The 20,794-nt window shown below is 38.5% G+C and overlaps 1 protein-coding gene across 1 annotated transcript in view; it reads right to left on the reverse strand.

Moving 5' to 3' along the window:
* The window catches only part of LOC149782378 (cell adhesion molecule CEACAM5-like), a 136,840-nt gene that overhangs the window by 18,203 nt on the left and 97,843 nt on the right, over positions 1-20,794 (reverse strand). Inside the window, exon 11 of the mRNA XM_089935120.1 lies at positions 15,576-15,899. Within this exon, the coding sequence (XP_089791246.1) occupies positions 15,576-15,899 (324 nt within the window). The remainder of the gene's footprint in view (positions 1-15,575; positions 15,900-20,794) is intronic.

The raw sequence follows: 20,794 nt of genomic DNA on the forward strand, positions 1-20,794 counted from the left end.
AAGCTCTGGATATGAGATACCAACTGTTAGAAGTGTACAAAATATACCACTTTTCCAAACCAGAACAGTACCATAAGGGTGAAGAAACTCAGAAAGGCATTTTCGCAGACTATATTAATAACTTTTTGAACCTGAAACAAGAAGCCAGCGGCTATCCTTTTTGGTGAAACACTCTCGAAGACGAAATGAAATTCAGAGAGAAATACTGAGAGCAGGATGGCATCTCGTTAGACCACGTGGAGAAAAACGAAGGAAGGCGATCTTTTGCCAAATTGATGTTAACTTGCTTGTGGGGCGAAATGGCACAAAGTTTACATAAAACGGATTATTTGACAGAACCTTCCCGGTACTTCCAGATAATTAACTACAAAGCCAATTACATGAAATTCATGGATGTCGTTCGTGCGGATTTGATCTTAGTCAATTACGAAGAAGAACTGGACTTTGTACAAGCTAATACATTTGGAAATGTCATCATTGCGGCTTACACGACAGCCCAAGCTCGCTTAAAATTGTGCGAAGCTTTAGAACTGTTTGGTGATTGCGTCCTGCACTTTGACACGGCCAGCTGCATTTAAATTTATCGCCCGGGTCAACGTCACCCTGACATCGAAAAAGTCCGTTTAGGAGCCTGGACACTTTACTTTACCGTATGGACATGTCGCTATAAAAAGAAAATGGCTCCAAGAGGATAGCCACCAAGAAGAAGGATGACTTCGCCACTGCAAGAATCGATTGAGAGACCCAATGAGAACTCCAAGTTCAAACCATACCATTTTCCTGTCTTCTTGCCTGACTATTGTGATTGTGCCCGTCGATTGGAAACGTTTCAAAATTGTCCCACGGATAGGGAAGGAATACCTACTTCGAATGTTTTAGGTATAACGGGGCTTATTTACTTGGGCCCTGAGACTGGTTGGGATAAGAAGTACAATCTTTCAGTTGTGGTCTGAAGTTGCGAATGGATCGATGTATATATCTAACGATGCAGCTATTCAGAAACATACTCGATGGTCTACGCACTGGCTTGACCTTTCTATGGCCTTTCCGCCCATCATAATGCAGTACATTTATGACGGTACCTTAGAGAAGGTTGTATATAATTGTACAGGAAGAAAAAAAAAGGAAGACTTCCTAAACTAGACATAAAAAGGAAAGATGTACAAGCTCGAGACTTCATTATGACTAGTATAAAAAGGGAAAACGTCCAAGACCGATAGTTCATTGTAATCCTTTTAAACATACATCATTTAAGTTTGGGGACTCTCAAGTGGAGTGCAATCAGTGCGATGAGTGCGATGCCGTACGATATGACCTCAGCGATGCAGTAAAGCATCAGATAACTTTGTCGTTTAGGAAACCAGCCTGGCTAGGAGACACACGTTGGACAACACCTAGACAAGTAAACCCCATTTAAAAAAATAATGTTCAGGGATTCAAGATCCGCAAGGAAGTTTGGCTGGGACTTGCCAGGTCAAAATTTAAAGGGTGACTGCAAATCTTTTGTGTCGAGAAATTCATAAGGGGAAAATAAAAGAAGCCAAGAAACGTGTCAGAGTTTTCTGGATTAAGTGTTCGTTCATCGTATTATTCCACTTTAGACCTTTTACATCAAAATATTTTATTGAGATTTTTACCGTTACCCTGAATAGCAGTGGTCAGAAAATACTCACTATATTCATTAATTTAGCTTTAGGAGAAGATATTAAATAACATAATACTGTCTGACATAATTGATAATTTACAAGAGAATATTCGTGGTCTGCCTGTGGAGTTGAGAGAGCGCATTTACCGAGAGCTGGTCAAAATACAAGTGTAACACAAATTGCATCCGTTACATCACCGGTGATAAAACCACAGGTACCTGAATGGCATTAAATGACTGATTCATTTGAAAACGTTCCAATGGTCGGATATTGTTCACCTGGACGAGGACCAGATGTCTTTGGTGTCTACTCATCCTGCTTATTACATATTAGCCATACTACAACGAGTTTCAAAGGATGATAGACGATTACCAACACCTTTTACGTTATCGAATTTTGTCTTTAGAGGACAATTCTATGCGATGTGTAGTGTGTGAGCTAGTGACTAAATCATTTATATTCGTCACTGGATCATCTCTGAGTATACGATCGTCTCTGTGCAGAAATTACACTTAGTACTTCCGGCAAAAGAGGATATACAACGGGCTACCATGCCACAACTTTTATCAGAAGTGTTACAGCATATTCTGCGGAAGGAAATCACTGAAACTATTCAGACAGTGGAGGATTACCAACACTTATTACAAGAACTATGTCCATTGAATTGTGGTCATCGTGCAGTGTGTGTCTTTATGACTTCCTTTTGGGGATTTTGTTTACCAGCCGATTCCTTGTGGACTCTTTACGAAAAGTACTTGCCACCAAATAAAGCATATAAGTGGTTCCTTTAAATGAGCACGATAAACTCATTTTGTTCAAAGCCTTGCGTTTTCATCTGGATACTTCTCGACATCTACGAGAAAAAAGATTCGTCATCTTTTAGGTACCGACGATGTGTAAGATGATGCGTGTGTAGCATGTGACTTGCACCCTCAATAGACATATGTACGTGATTGGAAAATATTGGGGCTTTGAGGCTTGGACCACAGAAGTGGCCCATTATGCGCATGAGTTGTCATCCTTAATTCAAACGTCCTATGACAAAAAAGTAACTTTTAAACCTGCGTTGCAGGCAGTGCTAGAAGAATCCGTCATCAAGGAAAACCACTCCCTTCAGGACAGGACAGTCATGGACATTCCTGAAAGCCCATTCAGGGAGGACTTCTGTGTGACATTACCTTATGTAGAGACTGTAAGAACATTACACACTGTTAAAAGGACATATTGGTTACCAATAACATGTTGTACAGTGGCTGGTTTATATTCCACTTAGATAGTGCCAGTTGGGAAGCGTTGAATCTGCGCCATCCCTTTAACATGTTAATTGCAAAACCTAGTGGTTCAGGAAAACCGAATTTATCAAACGTTTGATCGAACATAAATATCATTTGATCGATCGTCAACCTCAACGAATCATGTGGTGTTACTAAGAGTGACAATCGACATACAGCCTCTTGCAAGACATTCAAGGCGATTCCTTGTGGAAGGCATTCCAAGCAAAGACAACGGAATTGTGTTTGACCCCAGTCAAACCCATCTGGTCATTTTCGATAACATGTTAGGAGAAGACAAAGAAGAAATTAAACTGTAGTTTACGCGCAAAGTGCATCATCTTAATGCCAGTGTTATTTACATTACTCAAAATTTGTTTCAACAAAGTAAAGCCCATCGCACCATCAGTCTGAATGCTCATTAGTGGGCTTGTTTAAAAGCCCAAGAAATAAATTACAAGTGCAAGTCTTAGCCAAACAGTTAGGAACGCCGTGGCTAACACATGCGTACGACGATGCCACTCAAACCCCACACGCTTATCTACTCGTCTATTTAAAAACCACATACTCTGATTAGTTGCGATTTCGTATCCATCTGTTTCACCACTGGTGTAAAAACGGAGGGTCTGTCCTGTACACGACCCCTTCGTCGATTTAAACAAAGACATATATCTGGGTCTGTCTCACAAAACGTCAGAATAACGTCCCTTCAGTCTCAACTTCCTGTCAAATTGATTTATGCCATGTATGGCATCCGTCACAAAAAGAAATTGACAAAATCGTTCTCGTGTCTCAGAAGCTAGTCTCAAAGAAAGTCTTACGATGGTTTACGGTGACAGCATGTCAATTACTGCAAGGCATCATTCACATTCCTCAACAAACCTAACGCTTTTGTGAGAGAAGCAAAGTAGCCTTAACGAAACTGGCTGATACTCGCATCAAAACTCAAACTAAAAAACAAATCTTTTTGAAACCTGGAGATAGTGGTTCTCTAGGATCCTAATGCTCCAATAGTTCTCCCCAATAAAAGCGTCACTCCCAGAAAATCCAAATAAGCCTCATGGAAGAAAAAGAGCAGTGGTGTAAAGACCAGGTCACAACCCCAGAAAAGAAAGCCCACAGAAAAAAGTCCCCCAAAAAAGAAAAGCCCCTGAAAACAGCTTCTACACGCAAGAGAGACACTTTGGCCAGGATGCAACCTTACATTCACAAACCATGACCTGCAGTGACGGTGCCCATGTCTACAGTAGCCTCAGGTTCTTCCACGTCTTCGTTGTTGGCGATGCATGCCAAACCCAATTTGACACCAGTTCTTCCTCATGCGATGAAACAATGGAAACCCGCATCTCCAAAATCTTCTCCTACAGCGGAAACACCCTTCTCCTCTTTCGCTGCAGTAGCAGCTGCTCACAAGGTGCCTGCTCCCAAAATGAGATCGGACATGTTACAGAGTTTATTGGATTTGTCCAGGCAAGAAATGTCCAGATTTAGTCCGTTGCTAACACTTCACGATGCATGATTCCTGTCATCAAGTTGATAAAAGGTAAAGACAACCAGTGGCGATCAGTTCCATTATTTAAAAGACCAGAGGCAAAGAATGAGCATCAGTGTTTTTGTGCTCCTGAACACCCAAAGATGTCACCTCGCAGACGTAATCCCTCTTCTAAACCCAAAAGAAAGAAAGGAAAAGACTGCCTCCTCGTTTAGTCAAACATGGGGACATTTCCGTCTTGTTCAAAGCTTCTACACCCATACAGCTAAACATCGTCACGTTCTTCACCAAATAGTTCAAAAGAAAATACCTATTCTTCAGAAGATGTTGGTACAACGCGAGGAATTTTGCCTCTGTTGTTAGGACCCTTGCTGGAAGGAATATTGGGAACAATGCTGGGAGGACCCGTGTGAGCAATAAAAGGGACCTCTATAGTCCAAAGATCTCAGACGCGACCATTGCAATTGAATGGAGGGACGAAAACTGGCTTTAATCTCTTACAAGCGATGAATGGAATACCATCGTTGGCAAGAACAACGGACCCCACATTTGTCTCCCAATCCGAATTTGACCGAAATGTTCCAGTTATCACACTATTTGCATTCGTTGATGGATTGCAACAATTTGTTTAAAACAGACAAATCGCAAAAGAACGGTCAACTCTTGCAATGACTACCCCTATTTCACTAGACAGCTTTAGACGAAACAGCTTTGCCCACCATGAATGATTTTAAGGTTTTGATGAAAGGTCCATCACTCACATCACCACCACAAACATCATTTAAGACAGACACAGCACCATGAATGCACGCGGAAGAAGAGGTACAATAAGTCTTTCAAACATCGTCAGCAGCTCCCATTCCTAGCAAGATCTTGTTGACCTTTTTCCCCACACCCCAACGAGAAGAACTGAAAGCTTGGGTTAAAAAGAGGTTGTCCACTCCTTCTTCGACCGTAGCGATAAACAAAGAAGGGAAACCAGAAGTGAAAAAAGAAAAGAAGACCTAAGCCAGTACGTTACCACATCCACCACTATCTTTGACTTCTACTCCTGTGGCACATCAGACACATAAATCCATTTCCAAACCACCATCTCGCCCCGTACAAAAGTAGCATCAACGAAGTGTGGGTGACTTATCAAAAAATATTGAAGGTGTTAGCCATCATTTACTACGATCAAATCCCATCCTGCTGGTTACGGAGGAGTTCAGAAATTGTATTGTGCTGGCAAAACCCATCTGAAAAGCTGCCTCGCTTGGAGCTCAGGATTAAGAGGTTAGTGTTAGGACTGGTCGGCCCGGTGTCAGGATAATATGTATGGGTGGGACATCATGCCACATATCTGCGGCATTATGCTCCAGTGCTAGACATCACTATAAACTGCCACACTGTAGATACCGTAGCGATATGACTGAAACATTGTTAAAGCTACGTTAAAAATCCTAATCACACATACACAACGTCTGAAAAGTCTCCGTTTACCTCATGCGCAACGATGGTTTCAAGAACAAGCCACGTACACTTTACACAAACCGATTTTACGAAAATGTGCCAGAAGACGCACCCGAGTGGAGGGCATCGATCATCAATGGCAAGCAGATTTTGCCGATGTCTCTCATAAGGCCACCTACATTTGTGGCTATAAATATTTCCTGCGTCATCGACGTCTTTTCCAAATGTGCCTAGGTCGTGCCATTGACTTCCAATGGGTTAATGCGAGCCCTCCAACTGGTGTTGAAACATAGCGGTTGTCACCCTCTTTGATGGCAAACTGACAAAGGTGGCAAATTTCGGAAATATGGTTTTGAACAAGAATTAAAGAATCGTGGTATTCAATTTTTTGCCAACAAGAATCCAGACACCAAAGCCAGCATCGTGGAACGTTTTCAAAGTACCTTGGAAGAACGCATGTGGAAATATTTTACGCATCAACACACTATCAAGTACATCGACATCTTACCACACATTCTTCAATCGTACAACCAATCTTATCATCGAAATAATTCAAGCGACTGTTTGGTACGTCCTCGATAGTGGACAACCCCAAGAAAAGTGGAGTGCTGGCAGTAGGAGATTGGGTGTACATTGACAAAACCAAACGCACTTTCGACAAAGGTTACTTACACAACTGGACAACCGAATTGTTTCATGTCACTGGACGAGTGCGTGGCCGTCATCCTACCGTCTATAAATTTGAAGACATGTACGGGGAAGTGTTAAAAGGAACGCTTTACTCATAAAAGAAGACAAGTTGTACGACAGCGAAAGCTATCTCGAACGCAGAACCCGTAAAGTGGGAAAACGTCGAGTCAAAGAAGTCAAAGTATGTTGGAAAGGATATCCTCCCATTTTTCATTCTTGGATCGACACTTCACAAGTCATCGACTATAAAAGGAAGTAACCATCATGCCCTTCCACACAACCTCAGCCACCGCTGCCACAGCAGTGACCACTCCTCCCAGTTCTTCTCTGCAAGATCTACAAAAGCATCCCTTGTGGGTGTAGTGTGGATATCGTCTTTTTCGGACAAATGTTTATGGTGCATTTTGCAATCGGGGTTGCCATTGACAATTTGAGTTTGCAACAAGGAGACAAATAAGTGTGGACTATTTTACTGAGCAGCTGCATCGGTTACCTTCTACCCTATCCTTCCCTGAAATACTCCTCGAACGGACACAACGGAGTTTTGTTCCAACATCAATCAACACCCCAACAACAACAACAACATTTTGGGCGGAGATACTACTCTGACTTCGACTGACCCATCGGGCAGCAGAACTCTAGAATTGTGAATAACAACAACCACTTTTACTTAATCTTACCCAGTGACATTTCCATGGAGGTATTATCCAACAACACTTTATACTCTTACACCACCAATTTAACTCAAGCCACCTAATTAGATCACGAAACCCATTGGGAAATGGCTTTGGTGGAAATCATTCACCCTACACAATTACTAAATGTCCTTCCAAATCAAAACATTTTTGAGGTCAAAGTTCATGACACACAAGTGCAAGACTACTTGTTTGCTCATTCAGAATATACTAATTTTAAGCATAACCGAAAAACATTAATGTACACCTGTTTGTTCATAATTCCCCCAGGCTATTATTTTAGTGGTCAACATTTGGTGGACATGATTGCTGATAAGTTCAAGGCAGTGTTTGGTAAAGCCCTCGATAAAAAGTAAAGTGTTAAGAAAGAGTACCATAAAGTGGGCCTGCTGATTCAATGTACGAAAGAGAAAGTGGTGTTCGTAGCATTTTGTACTGAATTGTTTGAGATTTTGGATGGGGACGTTCAGTTGAGGATGAAAATGATCAGGAAAAATGAATTGCCAGCCATTTCCGACAACAAATGACTCCGATGTGGTGGAGTATAACGTGTTGGGACGCGACAGCAAGGATAAAGCAGAAAGAGACGACAAAGAAAACACCCCTTCAGAAGTTGTCATACTCAAAAAGCAAGAGAGAGTACGAAAAGAATGACCGTCGGTGACTTAGACGTTTTTGATTATTCAAAACATAGTGACAAAAAATGATGCACCGAGAGTCTTGTGCCTGTTTCAAATCGGAACTGGATATATTTGCCATGTCACCCACCAAGATGACCATGTAATAAAATTAATGGGTCAAATTTCATCCCGTCTCCTCTTTGACAGATTCAGCACCCATCGAGTTTGAAATCAAAGGACAACCCGTATATTACATCGATCCAAAGAGCATTTACATGTACCTCAAAGTCAAAATTCTAGATAAGAATGGAAATACTATGTTTGTTTATGAGAAAGTAGCTCCCATCAACAATTTCATGCATTCCTTGTTTAGCGGAGTGGACTTAAACTTGAATAACAAACTAGTCAGTATCAGCATGGATACTTACCCTTACCAGATTTACCTGGAAAATCTCTTGAAGTATGGAACATATGCTAATGACACTCATCTGGATGCCTGCGTGCTATGGAAACCAGATGAAGCGGACAAGATCGCCATAATATCAGATGACAATGATGGATTTGAACAGCGAAGAAACAAAATAAAAAATAGACAGATTTTAGAGCTAATGGATCGTTTGCATTTGGATATGTGGTTGCAAGAGAAGTATTTGATGAACAGCGAGTCTGTCCGCTTGAAACTGAATCTCAGCAGTATCGATTTCCATTTGTTGGCTGATGCTATCGATTACAAACCATTATCCAAGAAGTCAGACTCTATGTGGGACGCATGGAAGTGTTACCTAAAGTGGGAAATAACATCAGTCACACTTTGAGCAGAACAACCGATAAGTATCCGATACAATGCGTGGAAGCCAAAACCGTCACCAGTCACAGAGGTCAGCGATCCATGATCAAAGATCATCAATTGCAGTGACAGCTACCCAAACGTTTAATCTTTGGTATCGTCGAGAATTCAGCCTTCAATGCAGCCCACAATCAAATTCCTTTCAGCACTTAGCCGTGTCAAAAATCGAAGTAATTCGCAATGGTAAGACCTTGTGTACAAGACCCTTCGAACCTTACTTTGCCAGGAAGAATTACTTGAGGTTGTAATTGTCCCTGTACGAAGCCACAGGACAGCTGGGAGCCAAGAGTAGTCACGGCATTGCGTACGAGGAATATGATGGAGGCTACTCTTTGTGGACTTTTGATTTCACTTTAGACCAAGGGAGCGACAAAGGACATTTCCACCCTATAAAATCTGGCCAGATTCCATTAGAACTTCAGTTTGCTACACCTTTACATGAGATGGTGAACGTCATCCTGTATGCCGAATTCGATGACACAATATATATCAACAATTTGAGAGAAGTCATTCTAGACTATTACAAGTTATGGAAGACTGGAGAATCTACAGAAATGGAATAGAAGATTTCCTTGGAAGCAGAACCTGAAGACAAAGATGAAGATTATATAGTGGTGAAGTCCAGATGGCCAGAACAACAAAAACATTTAGTCTCTAGTTTTGCCAAACACCTGGCAGAAAGCAAAATACGAAATGTATCAAGAAAGATTGCTATGGATGTCAATACTATCATCCCAGTCAAATTCTACACGATAAATGTCTGCTGTTGAGTCAAGAAGAAAAATTGGATGAGTATCTGGACAAAGCTTGTGGTTTCATATCGGAAGAAGCCGTGTTGCATCAGTGGTATAAAGACTTGCGTGAACATTCATCTCCTCCACTGATGTCGATCACTTCGAAGCTCTCTTAGATTAGAGTGCAGAGACGAAATGAAGAAACGGTTACTTGTCAGACACTTTCAAAGAGAAATGCAGGATTGCACTGATCACTTCTCACTACCTGTGAAGAAAAAAACAACAAGACAAAAACAACAAAAACAATATAAAAAATGGATTCCGGGAACTTTATTACCTTTTGAACTACAGTTCGTACATTCCTTAATGGAATCCATCGTGTGTGGTAAAGACGAACTGCCTCATCGCAAACCTCAAGACCCTCAAGCTTATGTCATCAAAACGGACGACAGTCATCTCCCAGGAACCCACTGGGTAGCCGTCTACTTTCCTAAAGAAGGTTATGTGGAGTATTTTGATTCTTATAGATTGCAACCTTTGGAAGATGACATCATCGACCTTATGAGAAGAAATGCCCAGAAAACACCAGTCACTACTGTGAAAGTACAAGGCACATATTCCGTGGACAATATTGTGTGTATTTTCTTCATCAACGCCGTCTTGGATACTTTTTTGAACATTTATTGACTTATTTTGATATTCGCTCTTCGATAAGCGATGACAAAGTAGATCGATGGTTTTGTGAACATCATGGTTATATTTTGTCTTTAGTTAGGAAACGTACTATAAATCAAGGGCCCAATGTCTTGCAACAGTGGAAGTCTAACTTCAGTTCACAACGTTGTCAACCATGTCGAAAATAGAGTGTTATTTGAAAAACGTTTGTTAGTTTATTTGATTGTTAACTTAAAAATTTGCTGACTGTTTTGAGAAAATGCGCCAGTCGTTTGTTTGCCATTTTTTTGATGAACCATGCTCTTTGACTTCTCTCTATCCCTCTCCCTCAGATCAAAGTATCCTAGCATTCCGACATTAAACAGTGTAGGTATGTATTTTATCGCGTCCGCGCTTGAATAATATAAACCGAGGAAGTCTCCAGTCTGACCATCCATTGTTGACTCATCCTCCTATGAAGATGTGCTTAAGACTAGCCAAGCTGAACGAAGCTTATGTGAATTTACATTGTGTCAGGCAAAGCCTGATACCGAAGCCTACAGAGATATAGAATGTCAGAATGTTGTAAATGACCGAAAACCTGACAGAAGAGCTCTTCAGAGAGGTAATCAAGAAAGAGAAAGAAGAATGGATGTAGAAGTACAGACTTCAGAAACAGCGGAGAGAGCAGCCGCAGCAGGAATCATACAGAGGTTTTGCTGACTGCTATGATGACACCAAAGAGTTCTCCTTCTCTTTCCGAACAAGTGGACCCTATCCTTCGCGAAAGCCTACCACTAGACGGGGACGCAATCTTAGAAAATACAAGATTGCCATAGCTTCTCGTCCACAAACAACAGCCATTTTCAGGGCTACCCAATAATCTAGAAAAGAGATACTAATTCAATTGCCAATGGTATGTTAGTAAGTTAGAAAAAATATAAGTGTGTCTATTGAACTTCTTTAGAAGTGTGTCTATAAGCACTTCGTTTGTTTGACTTTGTTAGAAGTGCGTCTGTAAGCAATTCTTTTTTCCGTAGCTTGTTAGATAGTCAGTGAGTTCGTGATTGTAATTAGTGTTCGTAAGTAAAAGGTGAGTGAGTGTTTCTTTTAGGTATCAGGGGATGTTCTCCTTCACGTCCGTGCTTGACCATTATAAAGGAAACGTTTGTCAGTCTCGCTCCCATTGTTGATTCATCAACTGAGAAGAGGACAGAATAGAAAAAGAAGAGGAGAGAAAAAAGAAAACGAGGAGGAAATACAAAAATTATCCTGCCTCACGTAATGATGAGACCTGTCTGTGAGGTCAAACCAGAGGCAAGGACATCCCGCGGGGACAAGCACCACAGCCACTACCAACACCAAAGTCTGTATCAGCACCACAGCCGACAGCAGTAAAGGTGAGTGCAGAGGATATGAGGAGACCCCAACATCCAAGAATGTGGAATAGGAGAAGACAGAGGGAAGTCTTCACTATCCCTGACCGTGAACACTAGGAGAGTAAAACAAATAAACATCCCTCAGCGCTTCAAACCACAATGGTGAATTAGGAGAACGACTGGAGTAGACAAAGTGTGTGTGGGGCACGGCCTTGGAGATGTAATCACTAACAAGTGCATCTGAAGCTCAAAAAACAGCCCTTCTCAGGGCTAACCAAAGTTCTAGAAAATTCACTATTCAAGTTAGTGTTAATTTGTGTGAATGTTGAGTAGTGTGATTAAAAACACTCACTCCTTTACTGATATAAGTGTGTGCGTGTGTGTTTGTATGAGCTTACGTACGTTTGTGTGGAGAGTAGATTGTGTGTTTGTGTAAGTGAGCATACGCTTGTGTGGACAGTAGATTGTTAAGGTTTGTAAGCGTTCGCGTACGTTTGTTTGAATAGTAGAGTGTGTGTTTTTTTCCCTTCCCTTATGTGTGGATGGTATATTTGTTTTTTTTTCCTTCCCGTGTGTGGCTAGAATATAATGGTTTCGTCTATAGTATAGTAAGGGCTTGTTTTTCTCCTTCTCATGTGTGGATGGTATATTTTGTTTTTGTTTTTTCTCCTTCCCGTGTGTAGATAGTATATGTGCGGTTTGTGGATATTATATTAAGAGTTTGTTTTTTCTCCTTCTCGCGTGTATGAATAGTAAATCTAGGTTTTGTTTGTGCTCCTCACATACGTGTTGATAGTATATTTGTAGTTAGTTTTTCTCCTTCCCGTGTGTGGATCGTATATTTGGGTGTTGTTGTTTCTCCTTCGCGTCCCTAGATAGTAAATTTGTGGCTTGTGGATAGTATAGTACGGGTTTGTTTTGTTCTCCTTCTCGTGTGTATGGATAGTATATGTAGGTTTGATGTGTTGCTCCTCACCTATGTGTTGATAGTATATTTGTAGTTAGTTTTTCTACCTCCTGTGTGTGGATAGTATATTTTGGTTTTGTTATTTCTCCTTTCCGAGTCTAGATAGTATATTTGTGGTTTGTGGATATTATAGTAAGGGTTTGTTGTTTTCTCCTTCTCGTGTGTATGCATAGCAGGTAATATGAGAAGTGAGTGTATGGGATGTTTCCCTTTCCATCCGTGCTTGACACTTATAAAGTCAAAGCGTTCATCGTTGCGCCATTCAACATTGAATACACGAAGATGGTGATATAGTTATTCAATAAGTTAAAGGACAGTTTGTACTGGATGGTGGACGTCGTCTATGTGTTGGAAAGGCTACAACATGAATGGAGGTATCCATTTACCAAAGACGTTGTGAAAAGTCAAGTGACCAGCCTAAAAGGAGCCAAGGATCTGGTCCAGGGCATGGTAAAATAGGAAGTCGAAACGTTACGGCGCTTTATTCAACCAACATATGTGAGACTGGGCACAATGAAGGAGGCCCTTGATAATGTGATGAAAGTAAGGTGTTTTTTTAGCAGAGATACTAGATTGGACAGAGTAGTCGTTTGTGAAGTGGGGACTAGAGAATCTAAATAAAGCAGAAGAACCAATCAGCAAAGTGATGGAAGAAGTGAAGAATATAAAAGCCATGTGGTCTAAGGAAAGAAAGGACAACAACAACAACACAAAAAAAAAACAGAACGAAAATGAGGAGTTTGACCGACTAAATGATAATTGGATGAACGTGCAAGATAAATTTAGATTGATGGGCCATCCCGACTGGATGACAGAGAAAGAGAAAAAGAAGAAGAAAGGAATAATAAAGTGAGGAAATGGTGGAAAAACCGGAGAAAATAGAAGAGCTCAAAGGCCCTTTCCAGGACCAATCTTTTGCCTTGAAAAGATTTGCTTTCTTGCCTAATTTTTGTTTAGTCTGTTGTATAGTTGTTTGTGGCTGCATGTTGTATGTTGTCTGTGTTATCTCTGTTCAGTTCCTATTGTCCATATACAAACACAATATTGGGGCCCCGAGTGGCCGAGTGGTCTAAAGCGTTCTCCGTTACCGATCACTGCCATCTCACCTCTGTCTGCGTGGGTTCGAGTCTCGGATTCGACCAATGTGGGTACGTGAGAAAGCTTGCCAGTAGCTTCTCGTGGGTCGGTGGTTCTTTCTGGGGTTTTCCCGGGTTCTTCCTGCACCATTAATACTGGCCGCCATGTATAGCCTATCTGGTGCTGAAAAATGGCGTTAAACCCTACAACAACAACAACAGCAACAGCAAACCCAATATTGTTGTCCGTATACAGGCCTGATATTCCCATGTTAAAGTCGCATTGTCTCCAAAGTGCCGGTCCTGTATGTTCCCATGTTCAATTCCCATTGTTCCTAATTGTGCCCACGACCTTTCTGACTGGGATTTCCATTGTAACTAAACAGCCTCCATTCACTACTCTTGACCATTGCGTTAAAGTGTAATATCATTGAGAGAATATCATACATGATTTTGGTCTTCCATATAAAAGCTGAAACATTATAAGAGGTTAAGGGTCCTCCCCAACGGGGTCTCAAGCGCCAGAGCCCCCAATGTGGGAGTCCAGGGGGTCGAATGTCCCCGGCAAAAATGCATTCTGCACTCATTAAAAACTGCTCCTGGTGCAACATATGATCATAAAATAAACCAAAATAATCATTCGAGAAACTAACAAACTTACACAAAATGCTCAAATTGACGTCAATAATTTCATAATATTTATAGTCACATGTATTTGTTCTCCAATGCAATTGATGCTGAAGTTATTTTATGTGCATGTCAGTATACACATCATAATTAAGTCACAATAATTTCTCAGTTTTTGCAGCAAAGATATAACGATTCTCTCTTTTCATAACTAAACTGTAAAAAGAAAAAACACCCAAGTACATCAACTAGATACAAATAATCCCATATATTCACTTTTCTTTTTCTCCATAGGACATAGCATGTTGATATGCCAGTCAAGTTCTTTTTTTGGTTTTGGCATAGATTCCTTCAGCCTTACCTTTTGTCACCACTGACCTTTTTGCTTTATTTGGCTCAATTTGCAAGCGTTTCGTTTCCTTCTCAATGCTAGCCTTTTCCCTTGCAAGCTGGTACTTCTATTGGCGATATGCAGTGCGCATATTCTAACACACGGCTTAATCTGTTCTCTCATGCAAGAAATATTTCTTTTTATAGTAATTAACTGCACTTTTTCTAGATGTCTTCTGAGCTACAATTTTTTCCTGTGCATCTTTTAGTGTTTGTAGGCGCGGTTCCAAACATGATTAACGTAATTCAGATATTTATGGCAGTGGTAACAAAATGCCAGCCCTCTAGCATTCAGTTGTCTTATAAACTGACCAGCTAAATATCCGTCAAGTTTTCGCTCTAGCCATTCCCATTTCCATATGTTTTTCAAATCTGTATTTAAACATTTCGTGTCATGTTCTCTCTCAACATCTCGGGACGCCATGTTTTGCAAGCATGCTTCTTCTTTCCATGGCCACCAGTTTCCGTTGCACAAAGATTCAGTGGATGAATTTAAACCTTTGACCAATCAGAATAATCTTTACGAGAGTCTTGTGAGAGTATGATAACTAATATATGGAACGAACAATTTACAAGAGTCCTTGCAGAATGGGAACGGGCAGACTATTTTTTAAAAACTGGATCAGAGATAATAAAATACGGACTATATTAAGACAAATCCGTTTCAAGTCAGGGAAAAGTGGAATTCTGCTTTAAAATGTAGAAAACTCATGTCTAGTATATATATATATATATATATATATATATATATATATATATATATATATATATATATATATATATATATATATATATATATATATATATATATATATATATATATATATATATATATGCATACATACATATGTAAATACACACTCCCTCATATAATTTTCCCCCTTGATTAAATATTAAATTTAATCTAAAGAGGATCCCATATGATGCGGGGGGGGGGGGGTTATTGCACGTATATAAATGTTCCAGTTTCTTTAAAGATTGTTCTATTTCACCATAAATCCAAAGCCCTTAATTAAAATTGTATGTGAAACTTACTGTCTGGTTTTATCTCCAATGTTACTTCATCAAATCCAATGATGTTGGTGACATTAACTGTGTAGTTCCCAAAGTCTTCCTGGCTGCTAATGCTGATATTGAAATTTCCTCTGAAAACCTTAGCTGGAACGTAATGTTTGTAAACTGGAAGGTTGTCTGTTTTAATCTCCACAACACTGCCTGCTTTGTATACTTTACTTGAGTTTGAGTGTTGCAGGGTCACATGACCAGCATCTGTGTTAGAATAATAATCTACCTGAAGAGCAACGGTTCTTCCAATACCACTTGGTACATTCTTGGGAGTCTTAAGTATCACTGGAGGAGCTGCAAGACGAGAGTCATATATTTTAGAAAAAAAAAATAATTTTCGGGAAAACAATTTAGTGTACAGAACATATTTATATATGACATGGAGAATATTGGAAATCTTCTAAATGATTTAATAAGCATGATATAACGTATAATGGTGCATACCCCATACTCATGGTATTTGTATGAATGCGGTGCTAACATATATTTACATGGTTCCCTCGCTTTTCTAAATATAAATGTCCAGCTTTTTGCCAGGGTTTCGCCAGGATGAAATTAATTTTGTCAAGGCTAACATATGACCATTATTGAATGTAATTAAAGAACAATTTGGATTATAAAACATGCATTTTTCAAATCTGAAGAAAGATGTTTCTCTTTCAAGACTCTCCAAAACATCGGTCGGAAAATATGATCATGTACAGAACCACAAAATGAGTCACACAAAACAAATCTGACTATATTCCTATAATTTGGCATTTCAAGTCATTTCAATGTATATAATACAAAGTCTAACTTTACTTTGCTGACCTATATTATGTTGCTACATGGAAACAATTTAATGAGAATAAATTATTGTGTTTTCTTTTTTAACCTTCAATTGTAAAGAATTCCATACCAATATATGTGTATGTTATACAAAGTAAACATTTCATATCACAGTACCAAAGAAAGAATAACCATAAATGCAAAGTATTATAACCTTATCTTGCAACGAAAAAAGTTTAACCATGATTTTATGTATGCCAATAAAATCTCAAACAAGATTTATCAGCCAACATAAACTCCTTGAGACAATTTGGTAAAAAATTCCATCATTTAAAGACATTTACAAAAAAAGAGTTGATTTAAATTTTGACAAAAGACCTTCAAAAGTGCATTTTCCGTAAAGTCAACTTGTCTTCTTGTAGTTCAATAAACCAGTCTCAAAACCTTTTTTGATACATGGGCTCTTATAGTTTATTTATATGTGATAAAAGGGAGAACAGTTTCCCATTTCTCCTACGTTCTGTTTAAGATCTGAAACCAATGCTTCAAGCTACATATCACTATGTGATAGTTTCGCACCAAAGTTCAGAACAGAGATTCAACAAATTTTAAGTAGGGTTTCCTCGGAATATTTAAATCCCATTTTTCACATTTAGACATTTAGGATGGAGTGTGGGTTCAGAGCAATTACATATAAAGAATTTAGAATCAGCCGCCACCTTAAAATAGCTTACCACTGTGCCTAGCAAATTTAAACTTGTTATATCGATTTATAGCTGCATGAAATCGATAGGAAAATTGTTTATTTTCTCAAAAATGGCAAGTATTATAATCGTTATGTCTTTAATCCGCTGGCAGACTATACGAAACTCGGAATAGATGAAACCTGACCCGGTACTCGCCATTTGCGTTATTAGTCACATCGCTTAACAACTCTCACACAACGGCATCGGAAGTCCAATAGTCACGTGACATCAACAACAAACTCCTTTTAAATATTGTTGTAATAAATTTTAATTATATTAAATGACAGTCTGATACCGTTTGTGAAAAACAGAAAAAACATAATTCTCAACATATTTATTTCGAGAACAACGACAAGAAACTTGTCTTGTCTGATTCATCAAGCAGTGTAGTCGGATTTCCTGCTTCGTATGTTCCATGCGTGAGAAAGCATATGTCAACTTGGTAGCCACGTGATACAACAAAACTCTAGAAGTTGGTCTCGGAATAAATATAGAGAGTTGTGTGCTCCTTCGTTTTTGTATTTGTATTACAATCAGTATTCGACCTTCAATTTAATTTTTTCTACAACATTTTAAAATGACAGCTGTGAAATTAGGTGTGCTCGTGTGACCAGTTCAATTAAAAAAAATTGTGAAAGTCGAGAAAGATGTCATGCCAGAATATCAAGCACAACGTGTTTCATCAAGGGAAATGACGAATTGTTGGCTCATTACATGTAATAAAATATATTCTGACTGGCTAATATTGAAAAGTACAGTAGCGAGCAAAGAAAGCAATGCTATTTTGGCATAAAATGCAGGCTAGAGGGAAGTAAATATTTGAGATCCGGTACTAAGGGCACCGATGAGAGAAGGCGTACTCTGGGTGCGGTCAAACCCATGAGAAAAAGCTTATATGTTTTTGTTCGACCTGTCGTGATCCAGTCTTTCTTACCACCAGTTATCCTGAGTGCAGCCACCACAATCGCCAAATACCAAAGAACAAAGGAACTGGTAAATAAGAAGAAAGAAATAATACTAAGAAGAGGAAAAGGTAAGCAGCCCGCCAATCCGTGAACAAATGAAGTGAACATAATAAAGGAACTCTCGAACAAAAGAACGATAGGAACACACAGTAAGATAGTAATATAGTAATATAATTTAAGCCTTACTGTTAACACTACCCTTATATCTTTATATTTTCTCAAAAAGGCGAGATTGTAGAGCAAAATGCAACCCAAACATAAGCGGGAGATTAAAGAAGATGTTTTTGTTTTTAAAGACATCTTTGTTTTGACGACAGAAAATAAAACTCTACATATATATGCAGCGGCAGTCAGTCAATATGTGAAGGTATATTTTCCATGTTATGATATTCAAATCAATTGATTAAATAGTTTCTTTTAAATTGATAGCTAGGTTTTCGTATGTATTTAATAACATTTACGTAAAGTAATTTCCAAAAATACAATTGAAATCAAACAGGTTGACAAAAATGAGTAAATTACTTTCTTTTAAATGAGGATCATTATTTTATATAAACGTTTCCAAGTTATACTCATTTATCATTTTTAAACATAATTCTATACAGTATATTAGATTAGGGATATCCATAATGTATGTAAAATGTATTGACTATAACTGTGCTGCAAATTATGCCTCATAGATAAACAATATGCTTTCATAGCATTATATATATGAATTTGCTGTATTGTAGCAGTAAAAACACAAGAAGAGGCCAAAGTAGACCTCCTACTACTTATCGTCATACTTTAATCTAAAGACAAATATTGATATATTCTGGGTAACATGACTTGAATGATATCTTCCATTTGATCATTATGACAGTCATACAGTTGTATGAGTGGTCTTAGTAGCCCAGTCTTGGTAGAACATTCCTTGTACATGTAATGTGAAACACTTCTACCATATTTGTTTTCACATTAGAAGTATTTGAGGAGAATTACATATAAATAAAGTCTCTAATATATGCTATTAACACTGGATATTGGTAAATAGATTACATAGGCACAACCTCTGTAGAAATTGTTCTTAAATAATTTCATGGAAAAGTAGTGAATTAGTGTTAGAAATGACACAACTCAATTTTCCATCGGGTAGCCATATAAAGCAGAAACCGTATGTTTCCAACTTTTATACTCGCCTTGACTATACATGATATTATTCAATCTTGATGAAAAATACTATGTTATTAATATTTGTCTATGTACTATAGATGTGCATGTTTGTTCACTTGTAACTTTTCTATATGACATAATTCACGTATATTTTATTAAAATGTGTTTTAAGGGACCATTTATCATGTCCTATATGCTATAAAGTGTATGTTTCTCAGAATTTACATACTTGATGTTATCTTCACAGTTGGTATGCAGCTGGTTTTCATATCAGTTGTAACCAATTAACTTTAATTTTATGTTTCAAAGCAGAAAGGAGAGTGATCAAATGCTAGATCTGGTCGAATATAACAACAATTTTATCTGGGCATTGTTTTGAAGAAACCACCTTTACATTTTGTGAATCACCAACAGGAAAAGTGCAAAACAATGACTTAATATGCAACACCAGGAACATGGTAATACAACTTGATACAAAAGACAAACATCTACATATATGTTTTATGTTACATTTTTTGTTGTACATGTTACAATTGTTAAAATGTTTATTGAAAAACAATTGCCAAAGAGAAAGTTGAAACTGAAACATGGAACGATTTAAAATAAGGCTAACATTCTTGTGACTTGAACCATATATGGCCATTGACAAGTGACACAGAACTGGCTATTATCCATATCACACAAAGCAAATTAGATTTGTAAGATCTGTTATTTACTTTCCTTTGGACTGGTTCATTATTGCACGATATCAGTGTCTTGAGGAATATTAAAAAACTTTTTCATCGTTGTCAAAACAGTATCATGACACTAGCTGTAGTTGGGGCCCCGAGCTTGCCAATAGTTTATAATGGGTTGTAGGTTCTTTCCAGGGTTTTCCCGGGTTCTTCCTGCACCATTTATCCTGAAAGCTGTGCATAGCCTATCTTGTGCTACAAAATGCCATTAAACCCTACAACAACAATTTCCTTTTTTTTATATACAAAACATTGGATCTCACAATGGTAACATTTACTGTCAACAGCAATGTACACTATTCAGTTTAGAGGGCCACCATGCATAGGTATTTCTCTGTGCTCTGATCATGCAAAGAAGGCTGATCATGGTTTTAAGCATGACAAACTTGATGTACAAATGACAGTTTTCTTGTATCCTGATGTGATTTCAAAATAAAGTCTATACTTAGTCACATTTAATAGCATCAACTGTTCGTACCAGCACATATTAAATGCTATGTACATATTCAGGAATTATCTTATATATAATTATGCATGTGACATGTTTAAAAATTTCTCATACAAGCTACATGCATTGTTATGCATGAAATATATACTGATATGATTTTTCATGTTTTGTTATTGTGGTAACAAAGTCAATTGGCAATTACTATGGACACACGATAAAGGTAAAAGGCAGTAAGGAATCGTTTAAATATTGTTCATTTGACACTCTTGCAAACAATCATGCAAGTCGATAACAGGATTTATATGAATTGGATACAGAATGTCAAGTTATAATTGTAGAAGTTTGTATTTTCATACATGGTGATAGTAGAGGCTTA

Source organism: Sinohyriopsis cumingii, chromosome 15, assembly GCF_028554795.1.
Source record: "Sinohyriopsis cumingii isolate HCF-2022 chromosome 15, ASM2855479v2, whole genome shotgun sequence".
In the NCBI taxonomy this organism is placed as follows: Eukaryota; Metazoa; Mollusca; class Bivalvia; order Unionida; family Unionidae; genus Sinohyriopsis; species Sinohyriopsis cumingii.